At 54.2% G+C, this 24,561-nt stretch overlaps 7 protein-coding genes across 7 annotated transcripts; 2 read left to right on the forward strand and 5 right to left on the reverse strand.

The window, feature by feature from the left end:
* Positions 1-141: 141 nt before the first annotated feature.
* On the reverse strand, positions 142-1,448 carry CTRU02_210698 (methyltransferase domain-containing protein; the record flags this gene model as incomplete). The annotated part of the gene is made up of 2 exons (XM_036722052.1): positions 142-809; positions 1,016-1,448. 2 exons carry the CDS (start codon positions 1,446-1,448, stop codon positions 142-144), a joined length of 1,101 nt encoding a protein of 366 aa, XP_036586424.1.
* A 1,374-nt stretch (positions 1,449-2,822) lies between these two features.
* Positions 2,823-4,268, forward strand: CTRU02_210699 (O-methyltransferase; the record flags this gene model as incomplete). The annotated part of the gene is made up of 4 exons (XM_036722051.1): positions 2,823-3,156; positions 3,213-3,339; positions 3,408-3,874; positions 3,949-4,268. The coding sequence occupies 4 exons, from the start codon at positions 2,823-2,825 to the stop codon at positions 4,266-4,268; spliced, it is 1,248 nt and encodes a 415-aa protein (XP_036586423.1).
* Positions 4,269-5,483: 1,215 nt separating this feature from the next.
* On the reverse strand, positions 5,484-6,395 carry CTRU02_210700 (uncharacterized protein; the record flags this gene model as incomplete). Its single annotated transcript, XM_036722050.1, has 1 exon — positions 5,484-6,395. The coding sequence occupies one exon, from the start codon at positions 6,393-6,395 to the stop codon at positions 5,484-5,486; it is 912 nt and encodes a 303-aa protein (XP_036586422.1).
* Positions 6,396-13,214: 6,819 nt separating this feature from the next.
* Positions 13,215-13,964, reverse strand: CTRU02_210701 (uncharacterized protein; the record flags this gene model as incomplete). Its single annotated transcript, XM_036722049.1, has 2 exons — positions 13,215-13,533; positions 13,720-13,964. 2 exons carry the CDS (start codon positions 13,962-13,964, stop codon positions 13,215-13,217), a joined length of 564 nt encoding a protein of 187 aa, XP_036586421.1.
* A 565-nt stretch (positions 13,965-14,529) lies between these two features.
* Positions 14,530-17,908, reverse strand: CTRU02_210702 (Iterative polyketide synthase CazM 2; the record flags this gene model as incomplete). The annotated part of the gene is made up of 4 exons (XM_036722048.1): positions 14,530-14,985; positions 15,060-16,767; positions 16,822-17,570; positions 17,636-17,908. The coding sequence occupies 4 exons, from the start codon at positions 17,906-17,908 to the stop codon at positions 14,530-14,532; spliced, it is 3,186 nt and encodes a 1,061-aa protein (XP_036586420.1).
* A 784-nt stretch (positions 17,909-18,692) lies between these two features.
* Positions 18,693-20,601, forward strand: CTRU02_210703 (dihydroxyacetone kinase; the record flags this gene model as incomplete). Its single annotated transcript, XM_036722047.1, has 4 exons — positions 18,693-18,795; positions 18,865-19,629; positions 19,681-19,932; positions 19,991-20,601. 4 exons carry the CDS (start codon positions 18,693-18,695, stop codon positions 20,599-20,601), a joined length of 1,731 nt encoding a protein of 576 aa, XP_036586419.1.
* Positions 20,602-20,894: 293 nt separating this feature from the next.
* On the reverse strand, positions 20,895-23,796 carry CTRU02_210704 (fungal specific transcription factor domain-containing protein; the record flags this gene model as incomplete). The annotated part of the gene is made up of 5 exons (XM_036722046.1): positions 20,895-20,954; positions 21,012-21,443; positions 21,498-21,909; positions 21,976-22,407; positions 22,520-23,796. The coding sequence occupies 5 exons, from the start codon at positions 23,794-23,796 to the stop codon at positions 20,895-20,897; spliced, it is 2,613 nt and encodes an 870-aa protein (XP_036586418.1).
* Positions 23,797-24,561: the final 765 nt, after the last annotated feature.

Consider the following 24,561-nt stretch of genomic DNA (forward strand, 5'->3'; position numbering starts at 1 on the left):
TCCAAATGCGCATCATCAGGCCTTTGTGAGTGCCCGATAACACCCGCTAACCCATCAGATTAGTCAATTGGGGTCAATGATAATATGATTGCTCATTCATGTCTTCATTTGGTATATGAGACTATTCCGCCTAGATTAAGCCTATTCTCCACCGGGCTTTTGCCCGTAAACCACATGAAAGGTTAGATACGAATGTATCGAAGTGTTCATCAAACTCTTCCGCACATCAATCAAGAACAGCTCAACCTCGGAAGCACTCCACTTCAACCCTCTTGTCAAAGGCGCCATGCTGACCGCCTGCAATGCGTCGATGAGCATGCTGCGGTTGTACAGTCCAATTGTCTTAAGCTTGGGGTCCTTCGGCCACACTCCAATCGGCACCTTCCACACCTTCTCTACAACGTTCTCAAACCCGCTGCTCTGCAGCAATTCCCGGTTTCGCTCCATATTAAGCGGGTTGATGCCGAAGCTACGGAAGCCGGCTATGCAAAGGTCAACAAACTTGCCGTAGCCGTACTGCTCGGGCCCCGGCATAGTCCCGTCGTCGCACTGGAGATGGAACCTGAGCTCCTGCAGCTCGATCCAGCCACCGGGCCGCAAGGCGTCGTGGGCCTGAGACAGGAGCCTGGGCCAGTTTTTGATGGCCATGCACACGTGCCGCGCGTGCACAAAGTCGATGCTGCCTGCAGGCCAGACCCAGTCTGCCTCGGCGTCATCGACAATGAAGCGGACGTTCGGGGGAACCCAGTCTGGTTGGATAGGGGAGAGGTCGATGCCGACGACTTCTGATTCGGGATACTCATCGCCCACTGCGAACCTTGTTAGTCTCCCCCGTCTGAAGGTTCGATTCTCTTGCTGGTTGATGAATGCCGAAAAAGGGGCTTAAGTGCGGGGAAATCATCGACTGGCCATACGACAACATTCCAATACCAACGGGTGCATAAATACGTGCAGCGACAAGATATCACTGATGAGGGGATGAAGAAAATGAAGTCGAAGAAAGCCTGAAACTCACTGTCGATTGCCCAGATGCCCGTTCCCGTTCCAATATCAACAATCTTTTGAGGTTTCTTCAATGGCGCGCTATGCAGCTTGCCGTCCATCACGTTGACGCACATGGCATGCTTCATATCCTCCCGCTCTTGCTCGGGCTCATCGTTGGGTAGCAGATACCGCCCCTCCATGTACTTGTGATAGCGCCGTGTATTCTCGAAGACGTAATCGCGCACGCTGCTCGAGAGCGACGTCGAGGCGGAGTGAGAACTGCTCGAATCGAACCCTTCGTCATACTCATCCTCTCGTGATGGATCGCCGTGGTCTGAATCGGCCTCTACCATGTTTTCGGCAGTAATTGGTTGGGTTGATTGAGATACAGGATGCGATTCTGGTAGCTGCGGAAGTGATGGTGTTTCTTTGGCTGGGATATCTCTGTTTGCTGTATCCGCCATGATTACTTCGGGCTGACCAAGCCCAGAATGTGTAGTTCGTCTATGTCCGCAGTGTTTCTCGCAGACTCAATGCTGTCTTTGAAGGGGGAAAAAAAAATATGGTTTTGGTCGTCGCAATCGTCGGATGATCCGGTGGTTAGGGTTCCGCCAGGAATATGCCGTCCAGAATCGTCAAATTCCCTTGAGCTAAAGTCAAAAGCAGGTCCAAAACACTAAGAGGGTTACTCTGGGGTTGTAAGCTCCCCAGCTTTCTTTTTAAAGATTCAAGCAGACGCGTAATTCAGCTGGAAATTTCGGCCGGGTCAGTTGGTTTGTAGTTGGGGTAATCTATCGAGATAGCTAACACGACAAAACAACAGCCGACAAGGAAAAAGACCGTTGGACGGACAGACCGAGGATTGCACTATGATTTTTTGTCAGCAATAAATCAGCAAATACGGCCATGGAGGGGAGAAAATGGGCAGAATGTGTGTGCGAACAGCGACTGACTATGCTCAACCAAGTGCCACCACCATTCATCCCTGCGCCATGCGCTCGAAGGAAACAGCCTATTACGCCTCATCATCGACATTCTGCCGGCTTTGGCAGGAGACCGGCGCTGTTACCAGCACAGTAGCTCCGGCGGACTCGTCTCCGGTTGAGGAGTCGGGGAGGTGGCGTGGCCAAGAGGAGAATAGCTGGACGCCGCCAGTGGTGAAATGCTCCGCTCGAAGACCATTCACACGCGACGGCTTTGCGCAATGTCTCTGATCTGCCAACAATGCTCACGCTAGTCGTATGGCTTTCTCTACTTAACAAATTTCAGTTTAGCTCGACAATAGCTCTTATTCTGCCATTGGCCGGCGGACGAAATCTCCGCCAAGCCTTTTCATCGCATGCCATCAATCATAGGAGAGACATGGACGTGCGCGGCACTGTGCCGTCGACAGACGGATGAGTGTGAACATTAGGGTGCCGCATCCAGCCGCGAAGTTTTATCTGAATGTCGCATAACTGCATCAGGATATCTTTGAACGCTGGTAGCAGGAGCCAAAAGTTCGATCTAGTATTCTTACATAGGCAATCTCCGTTCTCACTCTGACTCCTGTGATTTCATTCAGAGTAAAGAAGAGCGCTAGTACATACTGCCAACACATATTTGCGTATTCTCTATCTGCTTCGACGCGTGCTACCCCGTGTTTTTTTGGTTGACGTGGGGGATGACGTCTACGAACGCATGCTGAGTATTTGGTCTACAAACTTGTGACAGCTACAACGTGTCCGACATACACTGGCGTCTTTTTAATAACACCACATCAGACAATCAATTAGCGACCGGGACTTGCCTGTATTTTGTTAAGTCTGCTTTAGGGAGTCTTTCGTACCTACCGTCTAATGTCGGGAGACGCCGGTGATCAGGTCCGGTCGGAGGCCACCGCGGCGGCGGATGATGTCAACGCGGCCGTGCAATCCTTTTTGAGCGCGTCCGGAGCGCCTGGGAGTGACCTGGATAAGAGTCAACGGCGACGCATCGTCGACGCCGCGAACAAGCTCATCGCCGCCGTCAAGGACCCTGCCGACGAATGGCTTGATGCAACAGCACAGGTTGCGCAGTTGGGTGCAAACAGGCTGTTCTGGGAATGGAAGGTATACGATCATATCCCGACAGAGGGGAGTATTTCGTATGGCGATTTGGCGACAAAGGTTGAGGCTGAAGAGTCGTTGATAAGTAAGTTGCGAACCGCCGGACGACTGTGATCAATAGCTCGCGCTAACGTGCGATAGGACGAATCGGAGGTGTTCTCACGTCTCTGGGCATTTTGGCACAAGTTGGCGATGACTCTGTCGGCCATACTAAGCGGTCTCGCATCTACTTAGAGGGCCAGCCAGCTGGCCAAGTTGTCGGGATGACGTACGTCACTTTGCTATTTTGACCATTTTCACCTTACTTTATATGATTATTCTAACTAACGTTCGTAGATGGGAGAACGGGATGGTGCCATATGTACATATGCCAGCCTACTTCGAAAAGTACGGTCGCAAAGAGCCGCAGACTCTGAACCACGTCCCGGGGACCTACGCGTACGGCACACCCGAATTCGGGTGGTACGAAATGTTGCAAAACGACCCGCCGCGTATGCAGCGATTCTTTCGCGCCATGGGACCGATCGAAGAGAAAATGCCTATAGCCGGCGTCTACGACTTTGGATGGGTGGTCGAATGGGCAAAGGCGAATCGGACGGACCGGGCAGTTTTTGTGGATGTCGGCGCCGGGCGGGGCCAATCTATCAAGGCTATCCACCGGGAGAACCCCGACTTGCCGTTGGATCGGTGCGTGTTACAGGACCGCCCGGAGGTGGTTGAGGCTGTGAAGCAAACCGACGACGAGGAGATGAGGCTCGTGAGGAAGCAGGCTATCGACTTCCATAAGGAACAACCCGAGAAAGGTGATGGCGATTGCCCTTCGCACTTACGATCCAAAGTGTGAGACAAGCAGGGTTGCTAATCTTACTACTTGCAGGTGCTCTGATTTATTGGATTCGGCGGTGTCTGCATAACTACGGCGACATCATCGCCACAAACATGCTCAGCATCATCGCCGACGCCATGGCCGACGACAGCCGTCTGCTGATCCAGGAAGACGTCATGGGCAACCCTCCGCATTACACATCGGCGATGCTCGACTTCATGATGCTTACTTTTGGTGGTAAACAGCGCTCGCTCGAGTGCTGGACCGATATCCTGGGCCGCGCCAAGCTGGAGATTCGGAGCGTATCGCGGGGTCAGGGTCCGTGGCGGCACTTGGCTGTGATTGAGTGCGTCAAGGTCGGGCAGAAGTGATTCAGCTGGCCCTACCCCCCCCTAGAAGATTGCAGTGACCGAGCTGGACCGCGGGAATCGGTTGGGCGTTTCGACCTGCATGATGTACTGCCGTTGCTGTGGTGCTGATGTCAACGAGCGGTGAAGGCGTCGTGGGAAATTTTTCGACAGCCAAGCCCGCGTTGGTTGAGCGGAGCAAACGGGGTGGGACTAAAAAACGGATCGTCAGGAGGCAGTTCCATCTTCACGACTGATCCACTGCCTGGCCAAGGACAGCTGCCATTTTGCAAGCGGAGGTGGTCGTGGGGGCCCGATTTGTTGTCGTGATCGGCATACTCCATTACTCAAGACTCTAGAGGTTGTACGGAATATATACTGTATACAATGAATGTAAAGCACAACTTGACCAGCTTATAGACGGGCAATGACTCGTTGCGCGTACTTGGATTGAAAACGATTTCGATCGTCTGACCTTTCAACCTTTTCACCGCTTCTTTCGCCGGAAGGCCAGCCGGTGCGGGCCGGACCGTCACCGGCTGCCGGATCCGGGTGCTGGAAGAGTGCTCAACTTCGACTTAGACACCACCTTTCATCTCGTCTCACTGTGTATGGTCCCCGGGTCTAGTGGTGTTTCTGAAGCACACCTTTTCAAGTTGCAGTAGCTTTGAAGAATGGCGCCGATTTTAAATGACATCGGACCAAGACACAAAGAGCCTCACAGAAACTAAGATTCAAGTTTTGAACGTGATGCAGTCTGATTGGAAACTATCAACAACTCTCACCCTGTGTACGAGTCTCATAGTCCTCAAAGACATCCTCTTCCTCATTCTCATCCTCCTCTTCCGGCTCTCCGCAAATCTCGTCGCGGCGCTCTATGATCTATGATACGCTATGCCAGTCTGAAGCTCAATCAAGCAGCTCATGCCTCATTCCTCGTTTCGGGAAGTCTCAACAGAAAACATTAACAAATAAAGGCATAAAAAGCAAATAAGAAGGCAACCAGAAGCCAACAATACCAAATGCTGGGTATAAAACGCCAATGCAGCCTGATGAGCCGCGTGTGCAAATGTCGACGCGTGATGCCATCCCCCAACCATAATTCAAAAAAATAAAAAATAGCCCAACACCGGTATTAAAGCAGATAAAAATGCATCTCGATCAAAACCAGGGCATGCTGTTAAAAAAAAAAAAAAAAGAGAAATCGACAGCCATGGCGTTTTTCCGACTTGCGTGTGCTCACGCCGTTTTGGAGCGGCGCCATCCGAACCAACTCCTTTTCCGGCCGCCGTAGTTGCACTTTTCCGTGGGCTCCTCATCGAGCTCGAGTCTGTATCGTCGCACGCTACCCGTGTCGTCGTCGAAAGCAACGTGCTTCTCCTTCGGGACGAAACAGTCCGGGACGAGATGCCGCTTCACCCAGCCCTTGACGCCCCGGCTGGCGGCATCGATGGCGGCATATTCGAGCCGTCTCGTCCGGTCACTGGTCCAGTAATGCGTTGCTTGAGGGGGAAGGGGAGCCATCTCCGCGGACTCGCTGCCGGGTTGCTGCGTGGGCGAGAGCAGCCCTCTCTCATCGAGCTCGAGGTCCTCTCGTGGTCGACGGGAAGCGAGTTCGACATCGGTGGGGTGGGCCGGGAAATGGAAAAACGTTGCCGGCTGCGCATGCGAGTGTGAAGAGTGGTGGCCTCTGGAGGACGGGTGGTATAGGCTGCTACCACTTGTCCGCGCCGCATTGGGATACGTGTTTGGCTTCGGGGTGCGGCGGATTGTTGGGCGGCCCCGCGGACGGGAGTGCGGCTGTGAAGAAGACTGAGACGAGGAAGCGGTTGATGTGCGGCGCTGGTATGAGGATGAGTTGCGGGGAGGTAGCGACTCATATCCAGAATCTTGACGGCGCATTTCAGATGGTTCCGGCTCCTGGTCCTTGGAAGTGGAAATGCATTGGCTCTTTGGCGCGGAGGGTGGTGCCGGAGCCCGGACCGGCGCGAATACGGGGGTCTTGGAAGGCGGAGAGCTTGGAGCGTAAAGCTCTACGTCGTGGAAAGACTGATAGGCGCATGTGTAGTACGTCGTGTCGGAGGCGGCGACACTAGCACGAGATTCGGTGCGGAATGTCATGTTGGATGGGAACGGGGAAAGACGAGACATTGCCGCGGTTTGTGTGATTTTTGTGCGTGTATAGTTGAATAAGTATGTGGATGCGTTTGATGGGTATGGATGGGTGTATATGTGGTATCGCTCTCACTATATCGGAGGCACGGACGAATAAGAGGTCATAAAAAATGGTGTAAATCAAAAGACGTGAGCGAGTATTGTAGAACGTGGAAAGATGGAAGATGTAAGCCTCGCTATGGACTCATTGGGAGCAAGGTTTCCCTTTTCGACTCGACGCACACACTGGAAAGAAAAAAGCGTACGATCGATGAGAGGGCGAGGTGGACGATGGCCGACGAGCGAGCTTTTAGTAACCAAGCTGCGAGCTGCGAAGGTTGAGAGAAACAAGACGTCTGGAAAAAAGGGGCCCGTTGCGTGCGTGCGGTAGGCCTCCCCCGGGGGGTATAAATGTATTATTGTCGTAGACGAGATTTTCTTGTTAAAAAGGCGGAGATGAGGGACGGAGTCAGTATCAGAAGTTGCGGTCTGAAAAAAAAAGAGTAGACCCCTCTCCGGTTGAGGGACCCGGGTTCCGAGTCGCGTTGATCTGACGACAAATGTGTGCAAGTGGATGTGTAGTTCTTCGTTGATTTTCCAACCCCCTGTTCTCTTTCTCTTAAAGAGTGGAGGAAGAGTTGAACAGAGTAAATGGGATTGGACCTCTGGTTCTAGAAGCAAGCTGCAACAGCGGGAAATGTACAGGGCCTTTTGGCAGGGCCAGGCGAGCAATCAACTTAAGAATGAAAGGGGACGATGAAATCGAGAAATCGGGCCTCCACTCTTTGACAAGGGTCTGTCTTAGCGTGTTTGCTCGAGCTTGATACCCCCGTTCGAAAGGTGGCAGGGGAGGTTGTCGTCGTGGGCGGGCTGGACCGCCGTGATTGGATCAGAATGTTGCGGTGAGGCGCCCGATGGGGGTCTCGTGGTTCTGGAGCTGGGACCTGGGATGTCTTGCTGAGGAATGGGGGGGAATGTCGGAGGAGAGGCGGGGTGTGCAGAGGGAAAGGCTGCACGCACAAAAACCCTGTTGTTGTATGGTATTTTTTCTTCTTCTTTGTGCGCCTTTGACGTCGAGCGTGGGGTGATAGGGTCTCGCTGTCTCACTTGGATGGGGGACGATGGGAGAGGCGCGGGTAAGGGAAGAAAGAGAGAGAGAGGGGAGGGGAGGGATATGTAGGTACAGATGCAGACTCTGCCTGTGTGTGAGTCTGAGGTGTGTGTAAATGGTTGATCGCAGAGTATAATTATGCGTGGGCTGATGATGTGGCTGCCCCTCTATGCGATGCCAGGATAGGTCGCGAGTTTATTCCCCGGTTTGATATGGTTTTTTGTGGTGCGGTGGGTTGGGGGTGAGGTTGGTTTATGCCAGAAGACTCTGTGACAATGACAAAATGCCAATCAGTGTATTCGCAGCGGATAAAGGGGAGAGATGCCAAAGTTTAAGTCGATGGGTGAATGGCGGCGGTGCGGCGTTGTAGTGCGAGGGATGACGGCTGGACTAGGCTTAGGGCGAGGTACCCAGGTTCTTGGAAGCCAGGGTTAGTTGACGAGAAAGAAAGCAGTCAATGGAAAGAATCGGGAAAGGATTCGAATTTGTTGTGAAAGGAGTAGCGTGTAGAGCGGCGACGCCAACAACAAGAACGGTCTAGGAGATCAGACGAGAGGAGGGCTCGAGTATAATGCGGCTATATGGCTCCTGCAGGACGATGGAGGCGTGGGAGCACTGGACTGGACCTGGGCAGGCTGCAGATGCAGGAGGAAGTCGAGTGACCAGGTAAGAAGAGTGCGTCGTTGATGAGGCGACAAGCCGCCGACGTGAAAAGACGTCTCACTCCAGAGTCAAGGGGCACTGCCGGATATGTATGTCTCAACCACGTAGGAAGAGAAATCAGGTTGGGGGGAAACTCTGGGTAAGGCGCTGATGAGGAGAGCCTGGAAGTGGCGGTGATATACACAACTCTGTATCGTAGGGAGAAGATCAGTTAATGGGCCAAGACAGTTGGACTCTGCACCGGTCCAAGTCCGATCAAGTTCAGAGCTCCGCGCGAACGTCACAGACAACCGGAAGGCTCGAGGGTGTAAGCTTGTTAGGTCCCCCAGTGACTTGTGCTTGACAGGACGAGAGAGCAAAGGCAAAAAAGGGCCTTTCGTGTCGCAGAGTTTCGAAAGTTGGGATGATGATGGATGATGTCGGGTTGCTACACGCTAACGGACCGGTGCTCCAGTAGAGCGCCTCTCTCTAAAGCCGTCGTGGTTTCTGAGAGTTCTAGACCCCAGCGAGTTGTTGTTTGATGCGTCACGGTGGAGAGGATAAACACACAGGAAGCACACGGATAATGGGCCTTGGTGGCGGTTATCCACTCAGGATGCAGGTGTTTTGAGAGGGGCCCTTTTTCCCCTTCTTACGCTGCAGTTGGTTCGATTTATCCCTCTTGTCGTCTCAAGTTGTGTTGCGAAGCTGCAATGCGGCCCTTTCATGCAGCTAACTGAGAGAAGTGAGCAATTGTGTACGTACTCGGGCTGTGTCCGTGCTAGGGTAGACACTATATCCCTACAGGGTTGGGTTATGCGTCTTGAATGCACGCTGTTAGGTGAGTGAGCGTGTAGTGCATGCAAAGCGGTGGATCGTGGGAGAATCCTGGCTAAAGTTCGCCTGTTTGCGTAAGTTCCGGTGGCTGCAGGATAGGCTCGACAGCCGAGATTGTTGACCCAAGGGTAAGGGGAGAGACACAAAGGCTGAGGAAGAGTAATTTGGAGTGGCGGTGACACCGAAGGAGGGAATTGATGAGATGGATACAGTTGGAGATTGCGAAAACTTTGGTGAGGCGGGCGAGGATGAGATGAGATGAGATGATTTCGTGTGAGAGGCAAATGCGACAAAAAAGTGAGACTGAACAGCAGCAAGCTTGTGGACGAGGATGGCCTGGCGTGTGTCGATATCCCCACCTTTCGATGCGCTGTTCGACTCTCGTGGAGATGGATGAGAACTAAGTCTGTACTATTGGAGACGAGTGCAGGTCAAAACCTTTTGAGGTTGGTGGTATGAAAAGGTTCCAGGGAGTGACGGGCGGGAACGGGATATACTCGTAACCTCTTGAGAGTCTCAGTTCAGACCCTTGGTCGGCGTGTGTTCGGCTTGTCTCTAGAGCTGTAATCCGAAGACCGATGCGATCGGCGCCTTGGGCTCACAGTCTGGAACTGTTTGGTGTTAAATGTTTTGTTTATAGCCGGTGTCTCGGAGCCTTCTTCTTGATGTCGTTTCGTCTCAACTGGCTTTGACACGGTCTTCAGCTATCGGGGGTCAACTATTTTGATTGTGGGTTTTCGCAAGTCACTTTTTTTGTTGCTTCCTTGACGTCTCGTCTCGTGTGAATGGATAGCATCAAAAGCCAAGAAGAATGTCAGATAGTCAAGGCGAGACGCCCTCCAGGCTGTCCCCTGTAAATCTGTTGCGGCCCCTCACTGGATTGTCCCGCGTAACCGCCGATGTCGCTAGAGGGCTGGGCGAGAATGGAGACTGGCTGCAGTGGGTGTAAACTCGAGTCAACCATTGAGGAATTTCTCGGCGGATTCCTTGTCGAGCATCTACCGGGCGGGTAAGGTTGAGAGAATGCCCTGATTTGGTGTGGGAATATAGAGATTCCAACACAACGTGAGCGAGAGAAGCAGCGAGTGCACACAAGTAGGAAGTGGATTGGCCGTTGATCCTCAGTCACTAGACCATATGTTATATGCGACCCTCCTTTCAAACAGTAACGCGAAAAGAACGTTGCAGCCTTGATCATTCAAGCCACGGTCAAACAGAACTGCAAAGAGTCACGTATCACAAGCCAAAATACTCTCAGATGCTGCTGAACCATACCGAACAGCCGCAGCGGCGACTGGAGACGTCAGGTAGTCATATGAGGAAAATGCAGCGCAGGCAGCGGCACAAGTGTCTTAGGCGTTCTGCCTGATCAGTCCTCTTCGTCCACGGCCGAAGGGATTTGGACGGTTGAACGGGCACTACATCAAATCGCTTACGCCATGTGAAGCCTCATTGGATGGTGGCGACGGCTTTTGGCCTTGGTAGTGCTATTTCCGTTGCAGGATTCACAAGACTCTTCTCACTCGCTGACAGTTCAGTGAGTGACCTTCAGCTTTTCACATGTCAAGGCCTCACTTGCTCACTCACACCCTCACACACTCATACACACACACACACACACACATTTCGATTAGCTTCGTGGCTCTATACCACACCACGTTTCCCACCACCTACAGAGTCAAATTGATCACGGATTGGACTCACCCCTGATTCACCCTGTCCAGCCCAATCATCGGCTACCGCGTCAGCCAGCTGCAGACCAGGACCTGGACAGGGTCATCGTACATATCCGCTCTACGATTCGCACCCGCGACGATGGTTTGATGACATATGATGGATGACACGGATGGCTGTCCGATGTCTCTCGGGAAAGCAAAATGCCAATCACCAGGTCAGTCGTGGCAGATCTCGTTTTCAAGGATGTACATGTATTCAAGCCAGGGCCACATTCGTTGGTCACAGATGCAAGAGAGAGAGAGAGAGAGAGAGAGAGAGAGAGAGAGAGAGAGAGAGAGAGAGAGAACGGATCAACCACCATGCAAAGAACAACTATGAATTCAAGCGCAGCCTAGCGTGTTTGCCATGGCATCCAATGATGAAGCTTTACCTATGACACACCAACTTGTTCATCTAACTCTCAACTGTGAACCTATAAGAACACCCATACGGATATACCAAATGCTAATTTAATTCGGACCATTGGTGCTTAATGGCCAGTTTCCCGCACCAGGTTCGGCAACTGAATCTAACATTTAGCCTTATGCACACTCCATCCCTGGAAGTTCGCGAACACTGAGCTACCCATCACAAACCAACTCAGCCACCTACGAAGCTTCCACACCCTCCCTTAGCATCCTTCAAGCAGCGCAGCGCATCCTTGAACCGGCAATGATCCACGAGCCCACGAGGTCACGTTGAGTGGTGAACAACATCGCCCAAACAAACAGCTCCTGTCGCCTGGCCCTGCCGTCTCAAGACATGGCGACACACTCCCGGTTGCTTGTGTGCCTGTTACCCACGGCTGTGAACTGCAATGCTAGCTGCCAAGGCTTGGTGACACCTCTACACCCCCCAAGATGTTCAGAACCCCTTCCTGCCTATGATCTAGACCCCAATCACGGGTATCGGCATACACTCTTTTCTTTTTTCTACATTTTCGAGGCAAAGCAGCTGACTGACGTTTTGTTTATTCTCCTTGAACACCCCGAGCCCTGGGGTCTCGAACATTTGACCCCCATTCGGCCCGCCACCAAAATAATGATCCCTCCCACACACGCCTTTCCCACACACCTTTTCTTGGTACCTAACCCCCGCGTCCGCATGCCTCTTTGGGCATGCCGCACACCTCTTCTGGGATGATCGCTGTCAGAACCCTATTCCCCGGTGTGGAGAGTACCCGTAGAAGGGGGAGAAAGGCCAGCAAACAGCGCACAGGCGGCCGGTCGAGGCTGGGAAGCAAATCACAAATCGTGGGATTTTTCCTGGTTTTAGGGCTACTGCCGAGATCGCCCTCCACAGTTATGGCCCCCTCCCCCCCCCCTCCTCTACGCTGACCACCCTGCCACCGGCGGGATTGCTACCATGCATCTCTATAAACCACGAGACCACGGGACGCAGATGTGTGTCACATCCCGAGGTTCTGGGCCTTGCATTTGATCCTCATCTGCCGTTAGAATGCGCAAAGTATTAGTACCAACCGATTAAAAAGAAATAAATAAAAAAATGAAGTGAAGGTGTCTCCAACATGAATTGAAAATGCCCCGGATGAAGCCCGTCGGTGCCGTAATGCCATAGAAGCAGTGTGACGATCAGAAGCTTCGGCAAATGCGTTGTCTCACAGCCAACTATCATTAGCCACTTTTCTCATCACCGAAGGGAAAGGAGAACACACGGGAAGACGAAAACTAAACATTGCTTCGTCAAATTACCCGACCGCTGGCGCGTCTAGTCTCTCATCTGGTCTTTCTCCCTGTCTTTAGAGCTCATCCAGCAACGTCACCATCACCAAATGTTCTCCCTGCGAAGGGGGGCTGTTACCCATAAAACCGGCAGGTTTTTTGTGTTAGCATCATCATCATCATCATCATCATGGTCTGCGTAATTTAGTCATTGTCAGAACACACGAAGTAGCAGCGGATGTCCCGGCAAAGAAATGCTTAAAGAGAACACTAAGAAGCACCGGTCAACTGCGTTGCGTTACGAGCGCCGATCCCCTCACAAGCAACGCATGGCATGCGATGGCTGTGCCCTTCGCAGCCGTCATTCGGACGAAGATTACCAGATGGTTTCCCTCCGACGGTGCATTTATTAACGCTTACTTTGCCAATTATGATCATTTTTACCGTGAGAACAGAAGCAGACCCGCGCGAGCCCCAAAGTCGTATCCTCCCTGCCTTCAACCAAGCCTTTCCCGTCCCTCTGGCGCATCAATTAGACTTTGGGGTTATGGCGTTCGTTTTTTCTTGGCCTTCGCCATCCACGTTCCAGGGGTTCTTGCAACAACTTGTCTTGTCGGCTAACGCGATTCTTTGAGCTCTCCTGGGTTAGAACATTGTTGTGCTTCAGACTAAGACCCCATCCCTCGCAAGCCAGACCCCCTCGCCACTTTGGGCCGAGGCCTTGGAAGACGCCGTCCGTAGTGGTGGCTGAACAGTGCCATTGTCATAATCTTTGTATTTGTCCTCTTTTCATACCCCCCGTGGTAATTAATACCCCGCAAAATGTCGTCAGAATGTCCACGCTCCCTTCTCACAAGGCCCATCCCCCAGGACGCGGTACTTCGGTGCAATGTTTCCAGCCCAGGGCACCTGTAACAGCACCGTTGGCTCATCGCCAGGGAACTCTGTAAAATGTCCGGCGTGTATACTGGTGTTCTTCAAGTCGGCCGCGATGACGAGCGACGAGGATACCGTGCCTGGCTGAATGTACGCAACCGTTGTCTCTGGCCGTTGCGGAGCGTCAGAATCGGGGAGCGGCATCGCTCGCGAGCTATTTTGGGGAGCGGGGGATGTGATGCGGATTAGACCGTTCATGATGACTGTCAACCTACGTGCCAAAGTCAGCTCGCCCGCCCGCCCCGGCAAAAATTGATGTCATCAACAACATCAGCATGAACAAGAAGGAAATGATTCAAACAATCTTGTCATGCCATCTAAGTTGGCGTGGCGGACGAAAAAAAAATGGGAAACGGGAACAGGGTCATCCCATCTAGCTAGCATAAGCATAACTCACTGCACAGCCGGTGCCCACGCCTCGCCAACCGTCGTCCGAGGTTTGATGATGGACCATTCTGCGCGGGTCAGGTCACCGCCGAATTCGTAGTTGATGGCTGCACGCGCCTCGACGGGGACAGATTCAATTTGCCAGCATTCGAGCACCGAGTAACCGTCGCGAGTTGTGATGGCCGTGACGTTGAGGGGCGTATACGCCGCCGCTTGCAAGGCGACGCCTAGCAGGCCGAAGGTGAGGAAACGCATGTCTGGATTTTTTTCGAAATATTAATTTCGATTGTACGACTCGCGATGACTTGGTGATTGGCGATGTATTATAAGAAGCCGGGTTTGTATCTGATGTCTCAGGAACAGCGGCTGGGGAGCTGGGGTCGGACCTCCGGGCGCCTCCGGATGCATGCTGAGGGGGTTTCCAGGCCAATGATTTATGAGCTTTACAATCTCAGATGGGTGGATTGAAAGTTTATGTACAACTCGGCGCTTGGAAGCATGTGCTGGTTTCCGTTATACCAAGCGGCACTCGATGGCCGATTCCTCAGTCGGGGTGAAAGCTCGACATTATGTTCATGCATATACCTATCTACGATGATAAAATCAAAAGACAAAATGTGATTATCTGTTCAGGTCAAATACATCAAGATTGACAAAAGATTCACACATCTCAAGTTCACAGTCTCGTCAATATCTGTAAAAATGAAGGCTCAATTTGTCCATGTTCATGATATCCATCCCGCAAATATAACTCAAATCCCATACTAAACAATGCCAAACGCCACTAATGAGTCACACAAGTCCTAGGCAGTTCATGAATCTACCATTGCGTCTCCATCCACCTCACCATCTTCTCAACCAGTCCGCTTCCAACGACATCCCAGCCTTGTCCGACAGCAGGGCTCTTCTCGCCCGTCCTCTGCGTCTCAAACACAAGGCCCTCACGACCGGGCTTGTCATTGTCGTACTTCTCCTCGAAGAAACGAAGAAGCTTGTATGTAGGGTTCTTCTCCGGGTCAGGGTCGGATTCACGCAGGCGGCGCACCCACTCGCGCTGCGAAACGATCTGGAACTCCAAGCCCGCGGCACGCAGCGCGCGGAGGAAGTCGAAGGTCCAGTGGAAGAGAGTCGGGTTCTGGACCTGGTAAACAAGATCCAAGTCGGCGTCGTCAGGGGACGCCGGGGGAGCGCCGCAGGAGGAGCAGCGGGAACCGGTAAGGCTAGCGAGTTCGAGAACTGCAAGAGCCATCTTGTCCGCAGGCATCCATGAGGGGGTCTATGGCAACTGTTAGCAAGAAGGGTTTCTATTTGTGATTTCCGGGGGATTTGTTTTTGGTGGTGTAGACTTACCTCGTCCAGAGCAGGCAGCGCCTTGATGACCTTTGCGCTGCGGATCATCAACGGAATCGCCTCCGTCTGGTTCCAAACGCCTCCCTCCGAATCGCCCACAATCTGTCCCAGACGCAGCACGCGGGCCGTGATGCCAGTCTTGGTCGCCGCCGCCTTGACGACGTGCTCAGTGACAACCTTGGAGCGCGCGTAGCCCATGTTCTGCGCGTGCTCGAGGTTCTCGACGTAAGTCTCCTTGATACTGGCCGGGATCGGCGTGCCCGCGGCAGCCGAGATGGAGGAGCAGAAGTAGAAGCGCGCGGGCTTGACCGTCTCTGTGCTGAGACAGAAGTTGAGGAGGTTGTGGACTCCGCGGATGTGCTGCGCCTCGAAGCTCGCGACGCCCAGGTTGAAGTTGACGGCCCAGGCGGAGTGGATGACTGTCGTCAGGGACTTGCGGAGCTCGGCAGCGGCTTCCGGCGTCAGGCCGAGGTCAGCCTGGCCCAGGTTAGTGGGGAGGTACTTGACCTTGGCCTTGTCGCTGTCAGAGAGACTGAGGCCCTTGGAGGTCACCGAGGCGATGACACGAGACTCGGCCTCTTCGGGGGATGAGGCGCGGGCAAGGCAGTAGACGGCCTTGACATAGGGCTGGCGGACTACTTGGGCCAAAAGGTGGGCTCCAAGGGAACCAGTGGTGCCAGTCAGGATAACAGTCTCGCCGTCAGGGTTGATGGTGCCCGGTTGTCTTTCGCTGAAGTCGGAGTACTTGGCGATCAGCTTCTTCATGACCTCGATCTCGTCCTCAGCTTCTGCGGCCTCGCCGGTGCGGAGAGAGTGAACGTGCTTGGCCAACGAGATGACATTGGGGTACTCAAAGACAACGTTCTGTCCCAGAGTCTTGCCACCCAGGTTGACGCCTCTCTGGATGTATCCGCGTGCCGTGCTAGCCTGAAGACTGTCGACACCAGCCTCGAAGAAGTCGGTTCCCTTCTCCAGAGACTGGAAGCCAAGCTTGGTGTGGAAAAGATCCAGGAGGTAGTCCTCCAGCTGGGGCAGGTCCAGAGTCACAAGCTCGCCGCCAGCGACGTCATCCTTGGGCGCCTCGAAGCGGCGGTATACCTCTTCGATGAGGTCGGCGAACTGCTTGTAGAAGGCAGCGCGGATGACGGTGCCCTTGTCGGTGCGAGGGTACTCGGTGCCGATATCGACGACCTCGATCATCTCCGGAGAAACGCGACCGAAGGCCTCTGCGCGTGCGTTGGCTTCCGCGATAACGGGGCTGAGAGTCTTGAGAATTTCCTCCTTGGAGAGGTCCTTTGCGTTCTCGCTCGGGATGATAATTAGACCGGGGATGGACTTGCCGACACCGAAGACGACGACTTCCTGGACGAGTTCGTGCTCACGGATGTGGTTCTCATAGGGAATAGGGAGGACCTTCTCGCCGTTCACAAGCGTAACGCGGTCATCGAGACGGCCAAGGTAGCGCCAGGCGTCGGGAATAGTTGGGTGAGGGACGAAGGTATCACGGGTACGGTAAGAGTTGGGCTCAGGGTCGTCCGAGTTGGACATGACCTTGGACGGGAGGCCGTCCAGAACAACACACTCGTAGACGCCATCAGCGATGGGAATCATGCGCAGCCAGGGCTTGGCTGAGGGAAGGGGACGCATGTAGTTCCAGTACTTGTCTGTGGGCTCACGGAAGGAGGTCATGAGCTGGCCCATTTCAGTCCTGACAAACGTGTTAACAGAGTCACTCGCTTAGTGAAAAATATGATCAACTTACGCTCCGTAATGTCCGACAAGATAAACACCCGCCTCAACGAGACGGTCGCCCAAATCATCTGGGCAACTGCTACCGCCGTAAAGCACAAGCTTAAGCCTCTGCAACGCCTCAATACCTCCCTCAGTCTCCGCGAGCAGCTTCAGCGCATACGGAACGCAGTGCAAACTTCCCGGCTCCGTCGAGGCCATAGCCTTCACTAGCGTGGTTCCAGAAAGGGGCAGGTTGGCGTTGTAAATAGCGATCCTGTTTCCTGCATAAATCGCACGGAACAGTGTTGAGATGCCGTGGTTGTGGAACAGCGGCAGAGTCAAGAACGCGCGGTAGGGGATGCCGCTTGAGTAGTTGGAGATGCAAGCCGCATGCGTCTGGAAGATGGGCTTCGGCAAGCCTGTGGAACCGGATGAGTGCACAATGAAGGACATGCGCTGCGAGGCGTTGGGGTGTGTGAAGACGGGGAAGCGCTCGCCCGAGGGAACGGGCAGGTCGTACTCGGACTTGTCGAGGATGTTGAAGGTGGAAATGGGGTACAGGTCGTTGATCTGAGATGCGGTGCTGCTGTAGCGGTCTGAGATGACGATGCGATTGCAGTTGGTCTTCTTCAAAAGGTTGACGTAGGCCTCGGGCGAGAGACGCGTTGAGAGGTAGAGCACCGCAAAGCCCATCCTTGACAAGGCGAACATGGAGACTACATAGTTGAGATCGGAGTTTGCCAGCAGAGCGACGACTTCCGCTTGGCTGGAGGCAGGGTTCTGTTTATGGTGAGCAACTGATTTTCTGACTGAGATAGAGTGAGTGAATGAGTGAAGTCGCATACCTCAGGGAGAAGCCCAGCCTGCGCATACTTGCGCGCAGCCTCGTCGGCGAACCGGTCGAGGTCCTTGGCTGTGTAGCTTACATAGTCATCTCTTCCTTTGGCTGTTGCCGGGTAAGCCAGGACGTCGACATCTGGCGCCTCTTCGACCCGTCTCAACAAGAGGTCTGTGACGGTTCTCAGCTCAATGGGCTTAACATTCTCGACGATCTCAACGGTCGGCTTCTCAGAGGTGAGTAGAGACCTCGGCGCCACGCCTTCCGTGTGAATCGCCATGGTTAGAAAGGCGTGCGTGTGAGAAAGGAATGAGAAGAAGGTGAAGAGAAGAAGACTTCAAAGAGACGAGTTGATGGGAAGAACTTAAGACAGATTTGTCTGCGGTGTATTTACATTGGACGACCTAAGTACTTGGCCAATTCATTCACAGTGAGAAGTGACTTGGAGACAATTTGGAGAAAGATCCAAAACCTAATATCTTTAAACATCTTTTTTTCCCATCTAATGGCCCCCCCATGTCCATGTTCGTCTGGTTCGCACACTTCCGTCCCTCCTGTTCGCCATGCTTTACAGCCAAAAGAGCTAGCCAACCAGCCAACAAGACTGACCCACACTCATCAGTGGCAATGACGAGTAGCCGCTTTCCAACCCCCCAGTAGCTGAGGTCACGGGTCGATGCCGAGACAACCGACGGAAAAGCACACCGGGCGTCGTAGACGGATAAGCCCCTCCGTCTGGACGCACAGACCACTTCCCCCGGTGTGCCACATGCCGGTAGGAGGAAGCTCAGTTTCTCCTCCTCCGTATCGATCGGATCGGAACCTAGGAGTATTTCCGACTGAAGAGATTGCGGGGGAGCCGAGGGGTTCGAGTAACTCGCGGGGCCAGGCGGGGAGTCGAACGATGTGGTGGCTGGAGGGGTATACTGCGGGGTTATCAGTTGAGGGGGGGATTTTTCTTAATATGAGAGGATTCCACGATAACGCGTAAGAAGCTATCAACGTAGGAAGTTGAATGTGTTTTGTTTCGTGCAGTTTGTCTTGTTGAATTTCCCGTGAACACAATGTCCCAGCACTTTTACGACGAAGCTGAGAACCTCGTTCTCGATGCCCTCGAGAGCTTGGTCTTGACGCACTCGGGCTTGACGCTCGACAAGTCAAAGAAGGGTATGTGGCCTTATCCCGGATCTCTGTGGCACTACGAGAAGAAACACCAACTGACTTCATATTGAACAGCAATCTGGCTTACAAACAACGACTCACAAAAGGTCTCCCTCCTCTCAGGAGGCGGTGCCGGTCATGAGCCCGCTCACGCCGGCTTCGTCGGAGACGGCATGCTCACAGCTGCTGTCTCTGGTTCCATCTTCGCCTCCCCCAGTGTCGCGCAGATCCTGTCCGGCATTGGCCGCGTAGCTTCCCCCGCGGGTGTGCTTCTTATTATCAAGAACTACACTGGTGACATCTTCCACTTCCACCTGGCCGCTGAGAAGGCAAAGGCCAGCTTGGGAGTTCCCGTTGAGGTGCTCATCGTCGGCGACGATGTCTCCGTCGGCCGCAAGAAGAGTGGCAAGGTCGGACGCCGCGGCCTCGCAGGCACTGTGCTCGTCCACAAGATCCTTGGTGCATACAAGGAAACCGGCGCGTCGCTGGCGGACGTGCTCAAGTTGGGCAAGACGGTCACCGATAACCTCGTCACGGTTGGCGCGTCCTTGGACCATGTGCACATCCCCGGCCGTGAGGCCGCGGCGCCTTCATCCGGCGACCAGGTTGAGCTGGGAATGGGTATTCACAATGAGCCCGGTTGCCAGGTTCTGAAGCCCCGGCCCGAGCTGACCAAGCTCATTGATGCCATGTTGAACCAGCTCCTCGACACCAACGACTCGGACAGAGCGTACGTCGACTTTTCCGATGCAAAGGACGTCGTTGCCCTGGTGAACAACTTGGGTGGCGTCTCGCCCCTGGAGTTCGGCGGCATCACTGCCAAGGTCGTCAATGCTCTCGGTAAGAATCTGCCCCCGGCTCTGCGAAATGAGAGTAATACCATCTAACCCTGCGCAGGTGCCCGAGGTCTCAAGCTCGCTCGCGTCATTTCCGGAACGTACATGACGAGTCTGAACGGCCCTGGTTTCAGTATCACTCTGCTCAAGGCCACCCCTGAAATCCTCAAGTACATCGACGCCAGCACCGACGCCGTCGGCTGGGCTTACTCGCCCCGCAACGAAACCGGCAGCGACCCCAAGCAGCGCCTCGTTGAGAGCGCAGAGGCAAGCCATGGGTCTGACGGCGCAAAGAGCGGCGTCCAGCGTAAGTCACTTCACATAGCTAGCCTGGCATCCCCGTTACTGACGATGAATACCTGTAGTGAACGTGGACGTTTTCAAGAAGGTCGTCGCCGAGGCGTCAAAGAGACTGATTGACGCCGAGCCCCAGATCACCGCCCACGACAGCCAGGTCGGTGACGGTGACTGCGGTGTCACCTTGGTGAGAGGAGCCAAGGCTGTTTCAAAATACACCGAATCGTCATCCGTAAGCGATGACGCCGTCCGCACGGCTATCGATCTTACAAACGTCATTGAGGACAACATGGACGGCACCTCGGGCGCCATCTACAGCATCTTCTTCGCGGCGCTCTCTTCGGAGCTGCGCAAGGCCGAGGCCGGTGTTCTTGACCTCAAGGCATGGACCAAGGTGGCCGTTGGAGCTTTGGAGATCCTACAGCAGGCTACTCCTGCGAGACAGGGCGACAGAACCCTCCTGGATGCCCTGGAGCCTTTCGTGAAGACCCTGGAGAGCACCGGCAGCGTCAAGGATGCTGTTGCGGAGGCGAGAAAGGGAGTCGAGGCCACCAAGGGTATGGCGGCATCGTTGGGCAGAGCAGTGTACGTGGAGGAGTCTGCCTGGGGCAAGGTGCCAGACCCAGGCGCCGAGGGCGTATTGGCGATTCTGGAAGGCCTCGAGGCGGCGACGTCATGATGAGACTCACGGATTAACGACACATGTCTGCGCGACGTTGAGCGTGTAGAGTCTGTAAATATCTTAGGTATAAATAATGCATCTGATGACTGTAATTTTGACATGGGTTGATAATATTTGATCCTTTACAAGTTGCGTAAATTTGTAGCCTCGAGCAAATAAACCACAAGACACCGCCATGCGCCTAGACATAACTGTCTCCCCGAGGAGAGAAGAACCACCCGTAGAAATCTCACAAGAAAGTGCAACGCAAAGAGGATCTCCAAAACCCGTCGTCTGACATTGAATAATCATTAGAATCGTAGTGAGTCGTCATTCAGCAAGGCTTCAAGTCCGCCAAAGCCCGAGGTGACCTAGCAAAACTTAATCAGCATCTTTTTACAAGTCAAAACCGGCATTTGGTAACTCACCATTGAATCGAATTGGCCCCAGCTCGTCATATCGGCCAAAGAACTGCTCGGGCTCGCATCGAATCCCACAAAGTCCTCCGCGTGAGCAACGTCCGGGAAGTTGAGTCCCACAAGGGCATGTTGCTCGTGCTGATTCTGCAACTCTTCAGTGTTGGAGACGACGGCACGAGCCAGCGACGCGCCGTTCTGGTTCGCCACGGCCGCGTTGTGAAGACGCTCCGTCTGCCTCAACGCCTCAGTACGCAACTCCTCGAGGACAAGGCAGTAACGGGCGGCTAGCTGAGACTCGTTATCGGCCAGCGTAGCCAGCTGCGTTTGACAGCGAGTCGCAGCGTTGAAGTAGGATTGCCAGGTCTCGGCCGGCGCGGTCCTCTGCTGTATCGTATAAACGTAGAGCACGACGACTGCAGAAAAGGCAAAGTATGAGGTGAACTGAAATTACCGTCAGCTTGTATAAGACGCGCATGAAGCCGTGATGTATCTTACCCAAAACGCGCGGAACAGCTGGCCTGCCTGAATCAAGTCGTTCACTGTATCCACTACGTGCATGGCCGCATCCAAGCATGCTTGGACACTATCTTCGGCTTGGTCTTTGTGAGCCACGCTGTGGCGGCGACTCTTTCCGTTCCGCTGCAGTCTAGCAAAATTGCTGAGAAGAAATGGACGGTGAGTGAGTATCATGGCGTGCCAATACGCCAGATTCAAGACATTCCTTTGCCGCTGGAAAATGGGAATAAGGAGAGCCATATTGATACCATCATCAAGAAATTGCGACAGCTCAGCCCTCCACTGCTTCAAGTTCTGCGAATACTTGGCTGCTAGCGCACACCTGTTGGAGAACGACGATGGCCGTATGGAGTAAAGATCCCGCAGAATCATGCTTACTATCCGCGAAAGTCTTGCATCGGCAAGTCAGTATCTAATGCAACAACAAGACGAACAAAAAGGGGGGTGGTCCACTTACTTGACGTGAGCTACGGGGGCCAGCATAAGGGACTGCCCGCGACCCATGCGGGGTGTGATGTGGTCCGCGTGCAGATCCCCGTCCTCCGAACAGGAGGGGAGCTCCTGGTCAATGTCCTCATCGTGAAAGGTCCTGGGGCGGCCCAGCGCGGCGCTAAGGTAGTTGTCGAGGCTGTATGCACACCAGAACGTGCGTCTGCGGCACTCGAGCTCAATGTAGTTATATCCCCCTGCCGGGTCTGCGTGACGGTTGCGGTTCAGGCCAATGGCGAGGGCCAGGTGGCCTGCCGTGCCGAACAAACTCCAGCAATGGTTGATGCGAGACTGTGATAACAGCCAGAAGCACTGGCATAAGCGAGCCTGTACGCTAGTCAGGCGCACGGCGCCTCTCTCTTTGGAAAGCTGATGATCTGCAGCCAAGAAGTAACGAGCGCTGTATTGCCGTGTTAGTCGTCAAGGGTTTGTGTATATAGATGTCATGGATATTCTCCGGGGGGGTGCGGGAGAGAGGGAGGGGAGGTCAGCCCTAGGGAGCGTTAACCTACCTGACTTCAGAGTTTTCACGAGTTTGGGTGGTGACCATGTACTCCTGCGCCTGAGCAAACACCATAAATAAGAGAGCCCTACGCGCGGGTGCGTCCTCCTGGCTCTTCATGGCACCGTTCGTAGCATAAAACTCCTCGAGCCAACCTTCGACGGTGGGGCGATGGAGGAAGCGGTGTGTCGGGACGGCAAAGTCAAAGTATCTTTTGAGCAGAGTTGTGGCCTCCTCCTTGGACAGCAGCACGCAGAACGCGCCGCTGGGGTCAAAGTCGGGCAGGGGTGCATCGCCAAAAGTGAAGATGGAAGAGGCCTGGGAGAAGGAAACGGCCTGGTGCAGCCTCTTCTGAACCCGCAAGAGGAATGACACGCCGGACGAAGGCCCGACGTAGTGGCCCTGGAGATCAGTCTGGGTGGGCTCTGGAGAAGCCCGCGAGGGAGGTTCAGCGGTGCCGGGACCAACGCTGCCCATGACCAAGTTGGAGCCGTTCATCATGTTCTCATCCGAGTGGTTGTCAGAATCAATAACATGTTCCGAGGCGTCGACGACGATGGGTGCCATCAGGGCATCGTCGCCGGCAGCAGACGACGCAGAGACGGCACCATGACCTCCTCCTGTTCCTCCTCCTCTTCCTCCTCCCCCTCCACCAGCGGAATTGTTGGGGTTTCCCGCCGGCACGGAGACGTCGAGGCCGTCGAGGTCCATTCGGGCGACATCTTCCCGAGTGGCCACGGGCGGCTGGCGACCGCGTGCATAAGACGCGTTGTAAGTGCAGTGGGACTCGGTGCGGATGCACAATTCGCACGGCTGGATGCCCGTGCAGCGGATCTTGCGCTTCTTGCACCTGTCACAGGCTCTGGTGACTCGAACGCGTTCCTTGTCGCGGTGACGACGACGCCTGCTGCTGCTGCTCTCGGACAAAGGGGTTGGGTTAGGCGGAAGTGTAAGGGGCGGAGAAGCAAGCTGCTGATTGCCGTTGCCGTTGCCGTTGTTGATGTTACTGTTGTTATGGTTAAGAGTGGCATTGCCGTTACCGTTGGCTCCGCTGTTGTTGATGTTTCCATTGCCGTTGATAGAACTAGTGCTGTTGTGCCTATGGATGTGGCCATGGTTATCCAGGCTATGGGTACTGTGGTGTGAGTGGGAATGGCGGCGATTCCCGTGATGGGCCGCCCCATTCATGGTGTTGGCGGCAACATTGGCATTGGCATTAAGGCTGGTGCCGTTGCTCCCGATGCCGATGCCGACACCGGAGTCGACCTCGTCAGAGTCCAGGTCCATTGCCGTCGGTTCTCCGTCAGTCCAGAGACTGGAGGCGACGGTGGCGCGGCGCCGGTCCCCAGTTGCAGCAACAAACAGCGAGCAATTTGGCGCGGCAGACTCCCCTGATCCTGCTGCTGGAGCTGGACACACGGAAACATGGCCCTCGAAGTGAGTGGAAGGGGGGAAGAAGAGAGGGACCCAGGGCGGGACGTGGAGGACGGAAATGTCACCTCATTCTTAATCCTTTTGGGAATGGGGAAAGACAATGCGGGGTACCCGGTTGCCCCCCATTCAAGTCTCCCCCCCGGTAAGGAGACATCCTTGTGCCATGTCCTTGCGGGGAGGTGGCCCCGAAGGCGCCCGAGTCGACTGATCCAGAACTACTAAAGAATCTGCATGCTTGGCACAGGAACAGGGCAGGCTAGGAGGGGACAGTTGGAGAGTTCAAGGGATCAGGACCAAGGGTCTAGGGTTTGTGTTGGGGCAACAGAACACGAGGTCACGGAAATGAGCTTGAATTTTGGGACTAGATTGCATGGGATGAATGCGACCACCTCGCCCAGCCTCAAGGACAGCACAACGTCGTAGAGCTACTTGTGGCTAGTAAAGTCCAATTGATGGGCCAGAGTAATTTCAAAACAACCAGGGGCTCTGCGATACCGACCAACAAAGGCCAACTGAGTTTGGGGGTGAGACACGGCTTTATGTATTTCCTCTCAACTTGTGCCCGAGCTCAAACTATGTCACGCAATAGAACGTGAAGAACATGATGGAAACGAGGAA

This window comes from Colletotrichum truncatum (assembly GCF_014235925.2).
Source record: "Colletotrichum truncatum strain CMES1059 chromosome Unknown Contig_0007, whole genome shotgun sequence".
Classification (NCBI taxonomy): Eukaryota; Fungi; Ascomycota; class Sordariomycetes; order Glomerellales; family Glomerellaceae; genus Colletotrichum; species Colletotrichum truncatum.